Below are 19,296 nucleotides of genomic sequence, written 5' to 3' on the forward strand. Positions count from 1 at the left end.
TGAGAGAGAATCAGGTTCAATAAAGGTAACTTTATACAACATTTAAATTGAACAACTCACAACCACACTATTTAATTCCACAAAAGAGATTGTACACTCCCTTGTTACACTCATTTATTCTGCTGCATAGTGTTGTGAGTTAGTGGTTTTTGGTCTGACACTTGGAGCTCCACATTTTATGTAAACAACCATTTTATAGTCTCAGCAAGAGCCACAGCAGTAAGATGGAATTGTATTGCATGTTACCCATGTATGCTCTGATTTGATTAGGTCACAGTGGCATGTTCACTTGAAATATCACCCTGAATAATTCTGCATTTTACCAGGTGCAGAAAGGAAATTGGTAAAACCAAATGTGTTTCAACACATATTTTCCTACTGTAGAAAGCAGTATGGAAATGTTTATACAAACGGTCATTGAATAATAATGAGCAGCATGCGGTATTAGACTCAGTAATTCTGTAAACATGTGACCAATAAAACCTGAAGTGATTTCACATTTTGTACTCTCTGGCACATTTTATAGGATGGGGCTTTAGATTGAACTTCTTGCCAAAAACCATAGAAAGTGACCTTACATTGTGAACTTTGACAGATACAATAGAAAGAAGTATTACATTGTTACCCCCCGCCAAACACCATAGTCACGGACTTTGAGATGTGAACCAAATGGCAAATTCAAAAAAGGGGGCTTTTACATTGTATACTCTGTCAAATGCAATAGCAAAGGGGTGGGGTTTACATTGTGAACCCTACATTTTCAAATACAATAAGAAGAGGTTTTACATTGTGAACGCTTTAACAAACACCATAAATAGGGCCCTACATGTTGAACTATTTAACAAGTTATAGAGAAATGGGTTTCACATTGTTAACTCTCTTACAAATGCAATAGGAAGGCATTTAGTACAGAGGTTTGGCTGGTTTCACTGTATCTCAAGAGGAATACTTTATTTTTGTGTCAATGTTTACTTTGCCTCTGCCTAAAATGTTTGATGGTTCTTTGGAGGCAAAGCAACATGTTCATATTTATTTTCAATGTCGATAGGTTTCCTTAGCTGATTTTTAAATGTGAGGACCAAGGCAATGGGACTTTCTTTTTACATTGTGAATGATTTGTCAAAGGCTGTTGATGAGAACATTTTAATTGTGAAATGTCATGTGTTTTATGACAGGCCAGTATAGGCCCTGGCTGGTTTTCAGGGATTAGAGCCTGCTGATTTGTTAAATGGTTATATTGTATTGTAATTGCATTTATATAGCGCTTACTACCCATGACGAGGCGTCAATGTGCTTTTTCGGTCCTCTTTAGTATTTCTTTAGGGTATGTGATTTGGACCCTGGCTAATCTGCACAACCCGATAGGAGGGGTTCTAATTTGTAATTTCACCGAAAAGCTTGTATATTGTCATTTTGATTATAGTACTTAGTTGTGTGTGCACTAAACACATTTCTCTTTTAAATAAACAGCACTGGATTGACATCGAGTGTTAATGGTGTGCATTGCTATGCATTGAATTCCTAGTCCAGAGGGAACCTTCGTGAGTCATCCTTGCACTGCTGTACCTATTTATCCTTAAACATAAGTGTGTGGAGGGGCACCTGGTCCTATGATTGATAGGCATAGGATACAATAAGCAGGCAGTTTGCATTGTGAACAATTTGACAAATGCAGTAAGAGGTTGGCTTAATAGATCAATAAAACATACTTGACCATGCGGTCTCTGCTTAGTGGGACCCAACAAATAGTTCTGTAAGAATTAACTTATACTTTGACATGAACCTTGAATCTTCCTCTGGAGATAGTAGGCATTGTCCAGTGCTAGGCTAAGAGAACGGTTCCTTTTTGAAGAATTCACAGTGTAAAACCTGACTTTCTTAGTATTGAGACAAAGCAAGGTTGAGTCAGGGAGGAGGTACGGGCTAAAGACCTAGAACTGTGCAACAAACAAATAACACATAAATGGACCCTTTTGCCCTAATACCCTCTCACAGACCTCATTCCTGTTCTCATGTCCATGTTCCATCTCACCAGAGTAAGTAGATGCTCTCTTTGTGTTCTCGCTCCTATTCCCAGGACACCAGACATAAAAGACTGCCCATGTGAGTGCAGGGCGAGCCATCTGGCTTCAAGACTACACATTGGAGCCAGGCCTATTAACACTGCCAACACTTGTCTTGTTAATGTATGTATGCATGTGCGTTGTTTGTTTATGCTATTCATGTAGCGCCAACGTAGCCAAAAGGCAACGGAGTATTGTTCTGCTACAATGACAAGCAGAAAGGCAGCAAGGCAGAGGAGAAGTAGCTAGATTGTGGACGGATGTTTCTTTATGGAGGTTTCCTTTCTCGCAATGAAAGATTAGTATTTCTATTTCAAAAGAGTCTTATCAGTACAATCAAACTCTCTCTAATCATTTTGAAGGAGAAACTCAATTAGGAGTGGAAAATCGGTGTCTTCTCTTAAAAATTGTGTCACAGTTTACGTGAATTTGCTGCCACCAAAGACCTTTGATCCCCCACCACGAATTACCATATAACAATCCTGCAGTGGCACACAGTGTTCTTTTGAAAGTATAAATAGATGACACATAAGTCCCGCCTTGTCTGTCAAGTAATCTGCAGACTTATATCCTTGCCAGTACCCAACAAGGTAGCTCTGTCCAGCCCACGTTCTTTTTATTTAGTGCCAAGATGCCCAAGGCCATTGTACACGCAAACATGGGTGACGTTTTTTGAAGTGTGGAAAGCATCTTGATTTAGTTTATTTTATGCTCGTGGTCAGAGACGCTGCAGTTATTAATGCAACAAGCGCAGTTGAACCAGCCAAGATGTGGGTGCCTTTTATTTCCCATTCAGGATATATGACTCATTTCTCTTCCTTGCATAGGGCACATACCATCTATGGGAGGTTCCTGCATTGGTTTTCAATTACGTTTTTGTTAGTGAGACAATAATTCCATCATCGTGAACTGTGTTTTGTAGCTAATGTACAAACCGTAAGCATGTCTGTCTATCCATTTTGGTTATTTTCCAGGATCTGCTCCTAGCAGAGTGCGTGTCCAGCTTCCATCCGTGCTGTTATTATGAGTAGACTTCTTGTACTGCATTTTGAAACTCTCAGTTGCCCATCGCGCGGCCATTCTCCTGTTGTGAACGGGGCTGTGTCCGGCTCTGCCTATTAATAGCACGCGCCTTTAATGTGTCCTCGACACGAGAACGCCGCTCAAGATATTGATTAAGTTTTGCAGAGAGCAACGAGAAAGAAAACTGATGTGTCAGGTGAGCGTCTAAATGGCGAGATTAGTTGCTCCAAACGTGTTCCTTCTGGGGCGAGAGAGATATTAGTGAAGATGAAATACCGGCCTGCAGCTTCCTTCAGAAATGTTGAGAAAAACCACACATATGCTTCCATCTGGTTAATTGCCGTATGACTAAAGGAAAGACACATTGTTTACGTGTTTATCAACGTTCAAATTTGCTCAACTGTATAACACAACAATCAGTTAAAGGTGAATTACCTACAGCTGACATGATTCAGTTTGAGCATGCCACATTCAAAGGCTACTGCTTCTAAAATATTGAATACATACTATTCATTCCTATGTCATTGAACTGTCATTTAGCGTGTTCGTATTCTCAGGTCTCATACCTGATTACGCTTCATGATAACATGATTGCAACAGTACCCTTGAAGGCCGTTGCATATTTCGAAATAAGGTATAGCTGTGTCATACAAAGAATAATTGTATTTGGCCAGAAGAGTGACATTTATAACAAGCATTGGCATAGCTAATAGGTCTCGCCTTTGGGACCTTATAAGTGTGTAGCCATGCAACAGTTGCATAACTAAATACTTATAAGGTCCCAAAAGCGAGACCTATTGGCTATGCAATGAAAGTGATCGTGATCACGATCAAACATCAAAGCGGCCGCAAAAGTGAAAGTAATCGCGGTAAAGTGCGGTGCGCGCGCCCGCGCACATGCACTGTAGCTCCAGGCTGGCCTGGTAGCACTTTTTGGAGCCCTCTCAATAAGTCTCGCCAGACCAGCGCATGCACTGGGTCAGGCGAGACCTAAAAAGGGACATCGCATTTAAGAAAGGCGCAGTGAACAGCCACAGCAGGGGACCAATATCTCACCAACACGACTCACAGTGGCCATCTAAAATTACATCAATTCATTTTTAGGGCGTAGATATGCTTTGTGATAAGATCCTATCTGTAGAAAACCAGGTTTCAGCCTTATCACTCATCCTTTGCAACACCTACATGTCCATGTGGATGCCGCTTCTCAGCAAGCACAAGACTGCTAACCACTTACAATGAGGTGTTCTGGTATACCTCACTGCCTAAGAGTGAGGTAAGCAGGGCACTGCTGATAGTATGGTGCACAGCAGCAGCTGGCTGCATACCAATTCTATCTGCTGGAATTCCACAAACATGCGAACCCTGCCACTGGGCGATGTCTGCGTGGCGTTCAAATGGCTGCCGTCCATGGGCCTGCCACAAACTCAAAGCATCAATCTGAAATTGAAAGTGTATCATTTCATGGTATTATGTCTTTATTACAGTAAATTAATGAGGAATCCAAGTCAACTCTTTAGTAGTGAAGGCTCATGCTTTGAATCCACCTCCCATTGGCGATGACCCACAAGATGTTTCTTTGTGTTTGTTATTTCATGGCCAGATTTCTCTAGTAAAAGATACGTATTGCATGCACATGGAACAAATCAAACGAATCCACTGGATCTAACTTTTGTTGCTCCTGTTTGTAAACAACCATTGCAAACAAAAGAGGTTTTCTTCTATTCAAGGCTATTTATTACAAGCTTTCACCACGCTGTCAAACTACTCATAATGGGACAAATGTTTGACTTCAATTCTTGTCCCTTCGAGGATTTTGGTGCAGTGGTGCCAAACATGGTGAGAATATCTATGGACGTAATGAACTGCAAGAACAGCTTTATTATGGACAGACAGTAAAAGAGACCGGTGTTTTACGACAATGATGGTTTAAATATGAAACGCCCAAAATATTGTATCCAACATATTGATTAACAATGTATTGTGAAGGTAAGTGCATATCGATAACTATAGATTTACCATTCTTAATTCAACATCAACCTCGATTAGAAATAGATAGATAGATAGATAGATAGATACCTTCCTTCAAGGTACAAAGATATGGAGTTAAGAATAGTAAATCTTTACCTTCCTTTTATACTTATCTTCACAATATTGTTGTAGTTGACATTGTGAGCAGTGTATTTTGGCAGGACAATATTATGTCACTTGACATTGTTAGAGATACCTTAGTTCGATCCAATCCACTGAAAGGAAATGTATTTGTATTGTACGGTACTAAACTCGGAAACATCAGATAATGTAGATAGAAAGGGGTGAATTGGAGTAACACTTGCATCATACTTGTATCACTACTGTCATACCACAGATGCATATCTTCCATTATTTTTATAAACTCGTTTTATTGTGCATTTTCAATTACATTGTACATCATATATCTCAGACTGCAAGCCATAGACATAGCTAGCAGATTAACAGAGTGACACCAGATCATGAGTGACTATAAAACTGTGAGGCCAAGGGAGTGAACTGTGGAGCCAAAGGTGCAGGGTGCTTGCTGGGTGAAGTGGTGTGCATATAAGTGGTGCTGTCAGTCGCATATCAGGGGGTTGATCAGTGTCATTTAAGTTAGCTCAGAGCGTCCCAGCTGCATTTAAGTTAGCTCAGAGCGTCCCAGCTGGCTGAAATGGGGTATTTGTGCAGCCCCTTGGAGTCCTCCTGATGTAAGGCCTAGCTATTCGCCTGTGCCCGGGTATCCATGGACAGAGATCATGCGGAAAGTGTGGGGGTGAGGGCACTTCCATCTGCATTTGATCATGCATTTTGGGAGGAGTAATGCAAGGTCTATGAACCACGCCACTGCCTTGCTCTTTTGGGTTTGGCATAAGAGACTCAGCAAACACACCTTTTATGTGTTAAACCCAGAGTGGCCCATGCACTGCGTCAAGTGATTTGTAATTCCTAGCCAGTACTGGGAAATTAATGGGCATGCCCAGAACAAATGCAGGAAGTTGGCATCAGATGTATGACAGCAGGGACAGGAAACATCTGTGGTGATGAAAGTAGTGATTGATTTTGCGGGGAGTGAGGTAAGCTCTACGTAGTACATAATACTGTATAAGCCTAAATCGAGCATTGTGAGACACTAGAGCAGGATATGCCAGGATATACTGTCATTCCTTGCCTGTGAGCCATTGATCTGAAGGGCTGGGTTAAGGTTTGTGACAGCGAGTGGGAATTTGCAGGACTTAGCCCAGTTAACCTGAAGGCTGGTGACATCTGCAAACCTATTAAGTGTTCACTCTATTGTTTCTTGGAAGTCATGAATATATTTAATGTGCAGGAACATGTTTCCTGCATATACTGAGACACAGTGGAGACCATCACTGAGGAGCACATCTCAACGCAAGCCCTGTCTTCAGATGATGTGGGCCAGCGACTCCATTGCTAATGAGAAGAGCAGTGAGGAAAGCGGACATCCCTGGTGGGTGCCTGTGTGAATATGGATTAGTTTTTTGATGAGCCGTCAGTTTTTTAAATCTAGCAGAGGGGTCAGTGTATAGGAGCTTGATCAGATAAACAAAGTGTGTCCCCAGGCCATATTGTGGGATCACCTCAAATTAATAGGACCACTCCACCGAGTCAAAGGCCTGTTTTTAAAGTCTAACAGCAGGCAACCTGCGCAGAGCCATGTGGGGGGGGGGCATGGTACATTACAGAAGAGGTTCTTCTGGCTGAGACAAATCCATTTTGGTCCAGGTGAACCAGCTGCAGAGCCAAAGTGGCCAGCCAGTCAGCGAGTATTTATTAGTCCACATTTAGGAGTGCTAGTGGTCTGTAGGATTCCAACTCCTTCAGGTTCCTACCAGGCTTGGGCAATGATATAATCAGTGCTTTGTGTAGCGTGGGTGGGAGATGAGCGGCAGCCATAGCTTTGTCGTATAATGCCTCAGCCTAGGCATCAATAGCGCTTGTAGAATTTAGGCGGTAGCCCATCTGGGTCTGGTGTCTTGCCTTTGTCAAGTGACCAAATGGCTTCATGCACCTCAATGAGGGTGATGTCTCCATTAAACTCCTCCCTTTGCTCAGGTGATGCTCCAGGGAAGGTCACTATTCCAGAAAACCCCCAATCTCCTCCACCGTCGCTACGGATGTGTATGGTGAAGCTTAGTGTCATGTGAATGCATCATGTTGTCCCATTGTATGTATAAGTGGGCTCCAGTATCTACTCGAATGAACAGGATGTGCCGCCACGGCTGCTCCTGGTGGATTAGCCATTTAAGTAGTGCTCCAGCTTTATCTGACTCACAGTGTGTCTTCACTGTGTGGGCTGCATAATTGAGGCATTGCAGTCTTTCTAGTAATGCAGCATGCTTGCACCTCACCGGCCATAGGCAGACCCTATATGCAGCATTAGCATGCACTTATCTCCCAGGCCAGAGGAGCGTTCATTCTACCTGCGAGATCTCCCTATCTATCTGTTAAGGGCACTGTCAAAACTGTGTCCTCTGATCATCACCTTTAAGGTGTCCCACTCAATCAGGTGGTAGGTGGCAGTGTCCGCATTGATGTTGATGTTGAAAGGTTCCGATGTGCAACCAGCAAAGAAAGCCCTGAACTTCTAGCACTGTCATTTACAGGCTTCATGTCGGCATGGGTGGAGGACTCTAATCCCATCGCAAGTGCATATTTTGAAGATTTTGTTCCAAATGTGTCCTGCCAAGGTAGTCAATGTGTGTAATGTGGAGGACGAGATCTGCCATGCTGACTAGGTGGTCTATTCCGACATGTATACCATACAAATACTAGTGGCTCAATTGACAAAGCCATTTAATCACTAAAGTAAAACTAAGGTGCACAGCAAGCATGTTTTACACATTAAAATTTACTTTTCCACTCATAAAAAGTTATTGTATGCTTTTATATTGATTTACTCACATTTAATATTCCACCACTATGTTTTAGTATTACATGGGAGTAAATCTGCTCTTAGATTAGGGGAGTGAGCCCTTCAGTCATAGGGATTACCATTCAAGGTTGAAGAGTATGCACACACGTATTCAAGAACATTTTCATGGCCCTGTCCCACCCTGTATTTTATTGGCGATTGCATAATTTGAAGAGTAAAATCTTATTCACCCACTGTGAACATAGTCATAACAATTATGTGTAAAGTGTGCTTGAAATAGAGAAATAGAAAAATGTTTTTGTGCCACTCTTTTAGTTGCTCAAACGTACTCAGATTAAGTTGGTATGTTCATGGGTAGGGTGCAGGTGGGTATCACCCTCTGATCAAGGGCGTAAGTCTTGAAGAAAGCAGTTGCGTTGTTTGACCATAAACAGCGTCCCCACAGTGCACTCCGTAGGATAAAGACCCTTGCTTGATTTTGTCAAAGTAATAAAATTCAAATGGATTGTTGACAATTATATCCTTGCTTTTATTTAATTGAGAACATCGTGTTACGTCACACTCAAATGTTTTTTATCTATAGACAATAGAAATCTTCTCAGTAAATCAGTCTCAGTAAATCATTCTGTATGATTACATTTGTTAATCCCTTTATGTAAATTCCCAATGCATTTCGGGTGGTGCCCTTCAACAGGGAAATCTAGTCGACGAACGGACTTGTAAGCGACGACATGGGTCCACTCAGCCCATCCTGTAAGGTATGCTTCACGCTTGAGCATAGCGCAGTCACCTAAAGGTTGTATCATTGAGTATATATCCCGGCACTTTATCGTGTATCTTATGAACGATTCCCCTAAAGAAGGGCAAGGATTTAATTGTCTACAATCCATTTGAATTTTATTACTTTGACAAAATCAAGCAAGGGTCTTTACCCTACGGCGTGCTCTGTGGGGACGTGTTTATGGTCAAATAACGCAACTGCTTTCTTAAAGTCTGCTTGAAACATCTGTCCATCTCCTCACTCTTCCGCAGAAGCTGTTACTTTAGAAATGTCAAAACCCGGGTACCATCATATGGACATAGTAATGATCTAAATGATATAGAATTAAAAAATGAAATGCCAAAACCCTAGTTCCTTGTGTATTGCATATATTTAATATGTTTACATAAATCCATTCGTATCTGGACAACAAGTTTTCGCACAACAAGTATAAAACGTCGGTGTAAATAATTAGTGCTTAACTGGTGCTATGAATCTACATAAAAAGATCTGTATATACAATTGATTTTGAAGGTTTTCAAGGTAAGAACAATTATTTGAAGGGCAGTTCATTTAGTTAAAATACAGCAAGAAGCTGCATGATCATTTCGACCTCTTAATCACTTATGTGGAGTTTTCATCTAGACTGACTTGATAGGGTGAGAGCAAATACAAGATGATTGCAGCATCAACAAAACCTATGGATGACAAATAAAAAAGTAAAGATCATTGGTCCTGGGATGGACAGGAACAGCCTGAAAAAAGATAAAGGTGACATACTTAAAACAGCTGGGTTGGTTTATCAAGAACAATAATCCTAACCAGTGAATCTATTTGGAGGTGCTATACAGATACCAATTAAAGTTGTGATCAGCATAATTTGAAATTAATAATTACAATTTTGTAAGTCATAGACATGCAATTATGATCATGTTTACTTTGTAAAATATGAAGTGAATTAATCAGAAAAGTAAGGAGAACTAAAAATCCTTCTGCAATAATCGCTAGAGTTGTCTTTACAAAGGTGTGAGAAGCTAACCTGGTGTTAGGGAAAATACCCATGATTCATAAATACCTTTGTCTCGCAACCCTTTCAGTATCCCTTTGGAAGGAAACCCCGTGTTGCAGGTATTCTCTGCTAGTTAATCAGTGGCAGCCAGCGTTGCTCGAACGTGGCGGTGCGGGCACGGGTTGGGTCACAGGGGGCGTGCGTTGCGGCAAATATATAAAAAAAAGAAACTTACCTTGCCGCTGTGTCCAGCGTCTCTGCTCCTGCTCCCCTCGTGGGACTCGAGGAACAGGAAGCACAGCAGCTCCCACTGACCAATCAAAACGCTTCAATGCAGCGTTGTGATTGGTAAGCACCCAGTCTCCCCTGACCAATTAAAATGCTGCTATGCGTCCTGGTTTTACGCTCAACTAGGAAATGGGGCTCTGGGCATGTTCTCCATGTAGGCTGCAATGCAGGCAGCATGGAGCCGACCAAAAAGTCTTTGCGCACTTAGGAGTGGGCAAACCTCTCCTCCCCTGCCCTGCTCCAAAAGCAGAGCAGCACCACCTGCCTGCAAACAGCACAAAGCATGAAATGATAATAACATAAAGTTATTATCATTTTATGTTTCTACTACACACTGCTTAAAAGCAGTTGGGTGACGCTCCTCTGCCGTAATGGAGGAGCCGAAACTGTAGTTAATCTCGCCAGAGGATAAAATGTCAAACATTTTCGGTTTGCACCCTCCTGGAATTCAGGCATGCCCTGAAGAGTGTCCTATTTTACACCCTCTACTGCACATTTACGCCAGGTTTATGTAGTGAAATATAAAACCAAAATATGTAGTAAGGTACTTTTGTTCTTAGTGTGCATGATGTATGTAATTGATACATATGCAGGACCACTTAATTTCCAAATGGTCATTTGAAATTGAGCCTACCTAGTGCAGTGTCAGAAAAGTAAATGAATTGCAGCCAATGTACATCAACAAAGATGTGTATTTTTTAATATTCACAAATGCACATGCTACACTTTATTGAGCATTGAATTAACTGCCAGATGCTGAAAGTTCAGTTAAGTGCATCAACCCATGCAGAAGATGTCAATTTAGGGACTTGGGACCTAATTAATATAAAAAAGGAAGATGATTTTGGAAATCATACATTATACTAATCCTTGATGTGTGTATAATATGTATAGATTTCAGGTTCCAAAGAGAAAGGAGCAGATGTTGCTTTACCCTACTTAACTGTCTTATCATAATAGAAAAGACTTTGGAATAAATGCCTATTTAATTTCCAGCTGTTTGAATATCTTTCAGTATGCATGGTTTAGTTTATTGTCGACATTATCTGCTAAACAATTTATTTGTAATGGTTCCTAATGCATTAGCGTATTGGACGTGTTTACTCTTAAGCAATTCGATAGTAGCAACATTTGAAGGCCTTCATTTATGTAAACAGCCTGCAATTGTGCTTTTGCCATAACTATTTCATAGGCAATAGTCTTTTACCCCATAACTAAAATCTATGAATTGCCTTCAAAAATGAATTCTGCTTTTCTTGATAAAAAGGAAAAGTGATAGAGCCCATTTTGCAATGATGTAACACAATTCATATTTGTATATTACAGGCTTCACCTACTTCTACAAAGGAAAGGAGTACTGGAAATTCAACAACCAGAAGCTGAGGGTGGAGCCTGGATACCCCAGATCCATACTGAAGGATTTCATGGGATGTGATGGAACAACAGAAAGGGACAAAGACCGACAACAACCTGAAGATGACGTAGACATTGTCATCAAACTGGACAACACAGCCGGCACTGTGAAAGCCATAGCCATAGTCATTCCCTGCATTTTGGCCTTGTGCCTCCTTGTATTGGTTTACACTGTGTTTCAGTTCAAGCGCAAAGGAACACCGCGGCACATACTGTACTGCAAGCGCTCTATGCAAGAGTGGGTGTGATGAAGGGTTCTTATCCCCAGCGGCTTGTTTTAACTCAAAATTCAGCGAGAGAGCTGTGATGCTGTTTCCTAGCTGGGAGCAGGAGTCTGTCAGCCTGGATCAGGCTGATCTTTATAACCCAAGGGGGTTGCCTGTCCCGAGCATGAGTGGGAGTTCACTCAACTGGGAAGCTTCCATGATACATGGTATCTGCCGTTTCTTCAGTCCTGCAGTATGCATTTCTTTGTCATAAGCCTTTCCTCTGCACGCTCAACGCCCGGCTAATTTCTAGGATTCAAAAAAGAAGAGGAACAAAGAAATCATGTACTATAATCCAATTTTTCAAAAATAAAATGGAACTTGCCCTCTGTGAAAGCTAATATGTTGTTAGCTACAAAAAAAACACCTACTGAGATTCAGAAGCAAAACACAGCTGAACTTACAGGCAAGTGTGAACACCCCAAACAGCTTTGTCTCCAAAGAGAATTGCTTCTTGTCTGCTATGTTTGAACTCCACCATCCGGTTTGGTCAAGCAGGAGACCTGAATGACAGGCGGGACCTCAGACTGTTCTGACAGCCGCTCTTCAACCAACAAGGGGCCAAAATATCTGCAATATAGTAACAGCCTTAATGAGACATTCATTGTTGTGTTTTATACAGCTGTTCTGAGCTACGTTCTCATTGTTAACACATTTATAGCCTTCATATATTCAAATAGATCCCTTTGTTTCTTTTCTTGAAAACTTTTTTTGTAGCTCTGCTGGGGGCTTCATGCCGGAAGCCTTGAATTGGCGCTTCAGGAAGGCAATTTATAGTGGATATCTCCCTGCCTGCAAAGCTGTTTGCAGTGAGCCTCTGTATTGTAAAACAGAAGCCATGATGGGAAGCTGCTGGCAATAGTGTTACTCTGATGTGTCCTTTGGAGAAGACGATTGAGCCTGTTGCGCATTGAAGGCAGGCGGGCATTCAAAATGGAATCCGAAGAAAAAACAACTGCTCGTCCAGTTAGTACTAGAAATGGTCTTTTTTTAAAGTAACATTGCTAAAAGTATATGCAGGAAGCAGGTATGAGGTTTGTTCTGTGTCAGCTCTCATGTCAAATAAAGAGTGCATTATTTTCACAAATCAGGCTGCAAGGTGCATTGTGTGTTACGGTTGGCTTTGCTTTCCCTACTAACAGGCCTTTGGTTGCAGACCAATGCATTTCTGCTCTAACTTGTATTGAATGGCGCTTTGATTTACCTCAGCAATTGAATACAGTGCACACATATAAAGTTGCAGTGCCAGTGGGAAGCAAATAGGATGGCTGCATGTACCAGTGCATTTTTAACATATCGCATGTTTGCAGTTCTCAATGGGCAAGCAAAGTCACTGAAGGTTATGAACGCATCCAATCATGAAAGGAAAAGACAGGACCACCAAAGCAGTTCATTTTTTTGTTCTACTTTTAATGACAACAGTATTGGCACTTCAGTGCGACCTGCAGAGCAGGTTAATATCAAGTCTTTTTTTCCAGATAGGAAAGTCAGCCACTGACTGCCCTTTCTATTGATTTTAGTAGCTGCTCCATGGAGCACTAAGCTCGTGGGCATTGGGCCGGAAACCTATTACAGATGTCGCGACAGTACGTGCTCTGTGAACCTAGCATGTGTGAAATGAACCGCTGGGAATGTACTGTAGCACTTGAAACAAATGAGGAGCTTGCCTTGAACCCAATAGTTGAACTGTTGACAGTCATTATTACGTTATATATTCATACTGTATGAACTGCACATGATCTCAATTTTGAGTACTGTCCCTCGTGTTTATCCTTTGACCTTTAGTTTGCACTCTGGCAAAGTGCGTCTAAACAGGGATTGCACATTGGGCTTTTTTTTAGATAGGGTATTTGCAAACTGCTAGATCATACTCTGTGTAGTTCTCTAAAGATACTCATTTCTTCTGTACATATTGTGAAACTAATATTTTATACACGAAGTGATCAGCATTTTTAAGTCATGTTTTTGCAGCTGACTTTGATACCTTAAACTTACAGTTAAAGTTCAAGAATAGTTTGTGTGAAGAAAGACATAATTATTCCTTTAAAACCTTTTCTCTGTGTTTTGTCACATATATTGTTTTCAACCAGATTGAAATCCTGCATTCATATTTACACAATTACATGCTAGCAAATTTACAAAAGTCTGAGGTGTTTGGTGATACGTTACTTGAGCACAGAAACGTCTTTAGTTTTTACTAGGCGTGTTGTATTAAGACATCTGAGCCTGATAGCAATACTCTGGAAATTGAGAGCATTTTCCCTTTCTTTGGATTAGCGCTGATGTCTTTTGCTGTGGTTATGTACCACACATGCTGTCTTGTACGCCAGTTTCTCATTTCATGCATGGTGATATGTGAGGGGTCCAAGGGAACTCGAACATGGTAAGTCTTGAGTTCCAGTCAGTCTGCGTCCATAATGTCACGAGTTTGGCTGACTGTTTGAATTTCCATATCCACCTAGATAGCTACAAACATTATTTAAAATACAGTAAAACCAATCATACTGATTTCACAAAAAAACAAAGGAGAAAGGCCTCAGATTATCTGTCAAATCTGTCACTTTCTAGTGAGGCATTCTTGTATTAGGCTTTACCAAATATTAGAATTACATTATGTGTACATCCCTCTGATGTTCCCGCCCCCACTTAAATTCTGACTTTTTTTCTAATAAACAAACTTTACAGAATCGCAGAAAAATTATTTATATTTTTGAGAGAGGTTTTGTGGAGATTCGTAAAATTCCTTTATACCGCATTAAAAAGACATACCTGAGATAAAGGATAGTCAGACAGACATCATGCCGGAATGTATTCAAATGTTCAGAAAAATACTAATACAAAAAGAAGAATTGATTAACAGAATGCTGAAGAATGTAATAAATTCACCCCAGTACAGAGATCTGGGCCTAAATCCATTGTTTTTTGCTCACCATGCCATTCCCGTTTGAACCCAGCCATATGCAAAGCAGTCTTGACCCTGTGCCCAACGGGAACAGTCCAGCCATACTAACCATCCTTGTACCAAGTTTTGTAAAACCTAAAAATACAATGGCAAGAAGCAGGATATTGACGCCAGCATAAACGCTATTTTGGTCTGACTGCTATAATGGATTCCCTAGGTGAAAACCTAAGATAATACTTTAAATTGTATTCATAAAATTCACAATAAATGAATTTATTCCTTACATTTGCTTGGGGAGCTTTGACCTCTAAATTTGTGACGTGTGCTTCCTTGCCAGCTTGCAGGCAGGCTCTTTAGAAAGGGAAAAAGTAAGTCTGAAGAAAATAAGTTAAATTATCTTGTAAAATGGCCGAGTCATATCTGTATACTCGTCAATCCAAAACTAGATTCTAATATCATGGCCAGAATGTTTCCTATGTAGTTCCTATGCCTGGTTGGCAATGTTCTAGCTGACAAGCAGTACTGCAGTTTGGATGGACACAGCTTGGAAAAATGTCTACACTTCACTGAAATATGACTCATTCTCACTCATTGAAAATGCCTTGCTTGCTTTGTGGAGGCTCCCCTTTTGCCTTGTGAATTGTTCTATTAGCACATGTATTTTGTCCAGTAGAGCTTACTTAACAGCATGCTTCACACACTTCAGAGTCATTGCTTCCTGCTGAAACCCAGCAAATGCAGGGAAAAACCATAAACACAACATCAGATCTTAGTTTTTGAAACCCAGGGGAGCACACAACAGGGTGTAATGGATAACAATGTTAGGATATTTATTGTACTCTGGCCATTTATGATATCACTAGAACAGAGTTCTTTTTGTGTAGTGTTTTTCCGTCTGTCTAGATGAAGCCGCACACTCACTTTTCTTACCCTCCACTTGATGTCCCAATAGGTTAACTAGGTATCCATGGGAGGAGAGCTGTCTCTGCTCACAGAGACCCTGCAGATAATGTTGTAGTTCTAAATAACAGAATGTTATGTACTCCCACATACACCCAGTTTTGATTTAATAGAAAAGCAATTTCATGGATTGCCATTACTGAGAAACCATTTCATCTAAACTGGTATTTACATTTTCATAGAATGTCTTTTCGGTTGACATTGGCTTTTGAATGCTTATATTTTGAGTGTAAATGCAATGGTTGCATGTCTTACTTTCAGAAACAGTTTTGTCGGAGATAGTTATTTCAGTGCTCTACTTCAGAGAACATTATTTCATATCCTATCCTTTACATTGTCAAATACTTTGGATGCTTTTAATTAGCTGACCCATCACCACCTGTAAACACCCTCCATCGCTCACCCCTCAAAACCCCTAAACACCATCAATCCCGGTCTCCTAAAACCCCTCACCACACCTAAACTACACTCATCCCGCAAGCCTAAGAGCCCTTTATACCCCAAAAGTCTACTCTCCCAGAACCCAAAAATCACTCACTACCCCTAAGTCTACCCTTTCCTCAACCCTAAAATCTCTTTTCTATGCCTAAACCCTAATCATCCCATATTTCTTAAAACATCGAACTCCACTCATCCATGAACTCTAAAAAGCCGTAACCAACCTTAAACACCAGCCATCTGGTACCCATAAGAATTCCTCATCACCCTAATGTACTCATCTGTGAACACTAAAATCCCGCCATCCCTGAATCCTGAACAACTCTCACCAGCCTTAAACCCCACCCATCCTTGAACCATAAAACCCCTTGACACCTTAACACTCCACCATCCCTGAAATCTGAAAACACCTCACACACTCTTAAACACCACTCATTTGTAAACCCCCAAAAACCACTGCTACCCCCACAATCCAGCCATTTCTGAACCCTAAAAACCCTTTTTTTCCCTGACACCAGTTATTCCTGGGCCCGAAAACCCCCTGATCACCCTAAACATTGCCCATCGCTGAATCCAAAAGACCCACAGTATTCCTAAACTCCACCCAAGATTAATGTAATTTTGGATGTTTCCTTAAAATGATCTTTCCTTTAAAATGTTTCCTTTAATTTTAGATTTTTCCTTAAATCTTTCTTTCCCTAAAATTGGTTTTCCTTGATTAGGTTTCTTCCAATATTGTTTCTCAGTTTTTGTTTTCCATTAAATCACACAAATCAGCTTACTCCCACCCTAAACATGCACCAAGCACAACACAGACAAGCACCAACAAAGAGGTGGTTAAAACATCTGTACATTCAGGGAAGGGAGGTTGGTGATCCTCACCAAGGGTTATGGGTACTAAAATCAAAATACATCTCAGATAGTAGGTTGGCGAAACAGCTTTCTAAAGCACACACAGTTTAAAATCAAATTGTTAATTTATTTTAGAGATATTTCTATATTTTTTGAGCCTCAATGTAAAGCAGCAATGATTGAGAACAGTTGCAATGTTTTAAACTTGCATTTACTGGAAATCCAATAGGTGAATGCAGGTACTAGTTCACTTTTAGTCACAATATCATAAGGGTTATTAATTCATTATAAAGTTACTTTCTGACTGATGATACCACATGGTGCTGAACATGTATCTACTTACTAGAACATTTGGAATGCAACATTTAAACTTTGGAGCTGCTTTTTTATAGGCCTTCTCATTTGTTTATACAACATTTAATTGCATTAATACATATGCATATACCTTAAACATTTATTTGTATTCAAACTGATATATGATTGAACAATAATGATTAGCATTTACTACAACATGTACATTTTTACTGATTATTGCTATGGCTTTGTCAAGTGAGTGAGCAAAAGTACTTAACTTTCTCCCGCCACTTGACTGGGTCGGAAAGTTTATTTTAACACACTCAAATAAGTTTTATTTTTATGTATAATTGTTCACTTTCACTCCCCACTCGTGAAACAATGACAATTAACTTTGTGAAATATCAAAACGTCTGCAATTACAAATTGAGGCTAACAATTACATCAATTACATTGAGACCGCACCACAGATTACTTTCTTTTGCTTATAAAGCAAATAAGGTTTCCATCGGTTGTGTGATTGGTTAACTTAGAGTATAATCTACAGTTTAGTCATGCAATTGCTTCCATAAATTTAATATGATTATCTGTTGCCACCAGACTTCAACTCTATCCATAATCTTTATCAATCACCTTTCAAAAATGAGGAAGAAGTTCAAAAGTAAATCACAATGAAGGCAGCAAACAAGGATGTAAAGCTCAGTCACGTTGATGTAGGACCAAGTAAGCCCACCTCCTACGTTAGATAAAATGTGAGAAGAGACTGTGTTTGGACACACTAATTTAAAAAAAAATATCAGGTAGGAAAGAGTTCATGTACTGGATCACAATGTTTTGACTGGATAGGTGGGTCAGTAGGAGAAAATGTCAAGTGGCTCCGATATTTTGCTGAACTTAGGTGCTTCTCATCCCCACGGGGCTTCTCTTCTGCAATGTCAATTAAAGTCCCAGTGGCTTCCCTTACCCCAACAATTAATCTTTCAAAGCCTAACAAGTCACAGACCTGAGTGACTGCTCCTATCAGGTATGGATTAGTTTCTAACCTTTCACTCTTCGGTAATGTCTCTAAAGCTATTGTATGCAAACAACTGCTGATATACTTTGAAGAATATGTCACTTGCCTGCTGTCAAACATGCTATGGGCTATGGTGAATAGAAACGAAAAGACATAATTTTTACTCGACCTTTCGACTATTAGCTGCTGATGAAGTGTCTAAAAATGGTGGTCGGAATGACAGGAATGGCTAAAACCAGATCCCAACCCTTCCCTCCAGGAAGGAAATATTATATACATAGGACGGCTCGTATTTTTCTGTCACAGTTGATTCCAGTGTCCCTCATGGTTACACAGCCCAGTTTCCTATTTAGTTTCTAACATCTGAATGTAAATAATTTTTGCATTTGTTTGGAGACTTCAGTTAAACTACTGAGCAGTTGTTGTAGTTTTAGAGCGGATTTGAAGAAATTGTTAGGGAACACATTAACTACTTCCACCTATAAATCTAATTGATAATTCCAACCTTACACCCACAATATTGGTTGAGAACTTTAACTTTAGGTTCAACAGTAATCTGTCAATTATGTCTGTGTTTCTTCTTACCATATATTCACCATTATCAAGAATATAATTGATTGATCGCTGCAACATACATAGCTTCTAGCATACCTGACTGAAACTCTTATAAATATTCAAAACAAATCATGATGTTCCATGTGTCAACTGTCAGCTCAGTGTCAAACCCAGTGACATGACCTGCTTCTACAGTATCCTGATCTCTGCCAGGATCCTCTGTATATCGGTAGTGCAGATGAAAGCAGCAGTCTGGGAGAAAGGTTTGCTAAACCTTCACAGAGTCCAACCTATAAATGTTGACTCTGGAGATCCAAAATTGGCACCATCACCTACTACTAATGTGCAGAGATTTAAAAGAAAACATTCTGGATAGAGTGCTGTGGAGGAGATCAGGAAGAACCTTTGAAATCCTCTTCACAATCAGGTAGGGAGTGACAACAATCACTTTAACTTCACTAAGGCTATTAGAACCACAATCATGTCACCATTTGTTACTAGTACACCTGAAAGCAATTATTCCCTTGTATGTTGTAATTTGAGGTGGTC

The 19,296-nt window shown here is 40.3% G+C and overlaps 1 protein-coding gene across 2 annotated transcripts in view; it reads left to right on the plus strand.

Moving 5' to 3' along the window:
• The window catches only part of MMP16 (matrix metallopeptidase 16), a 469,099-nt gene extending 456,281 nt beyond the window's left edge, over nt 1-12,818 (plus strand). For both annotated transcript variants that reach the window (XM_085605315.1, XM_085605316.1), the window contains one exon: nt 11,379-12,818. In XM_085605315.1, coding sequence (XP_085461441.1) covers nt 11,379-11,713 — 335 coding nt within the window. In that variant the 3' untranslated portion in view covers nt 11,714-12,818. The remainder of the gene's footprint in view (nt 1-11,378) is intronic.
• Nucleotides 12,819-19,296: the final 6,478 nt, after the last annotated feature.

The sequence above is a fragment of the Triturus cristatus genome, chromosome 5_1 (genome assembly GCF_964204655.1).
Source record: "Triturus cristatus chromosome 5_1, aTriCri1.1, whole genome shotgun sequence".
In the NCBI taxonomy this organism is placed as follows: Eukaryota; Metazoa; Chordata; class Amphibia; order Caudata; family Salamandridae; genus Triturus; species Triturus cristatus.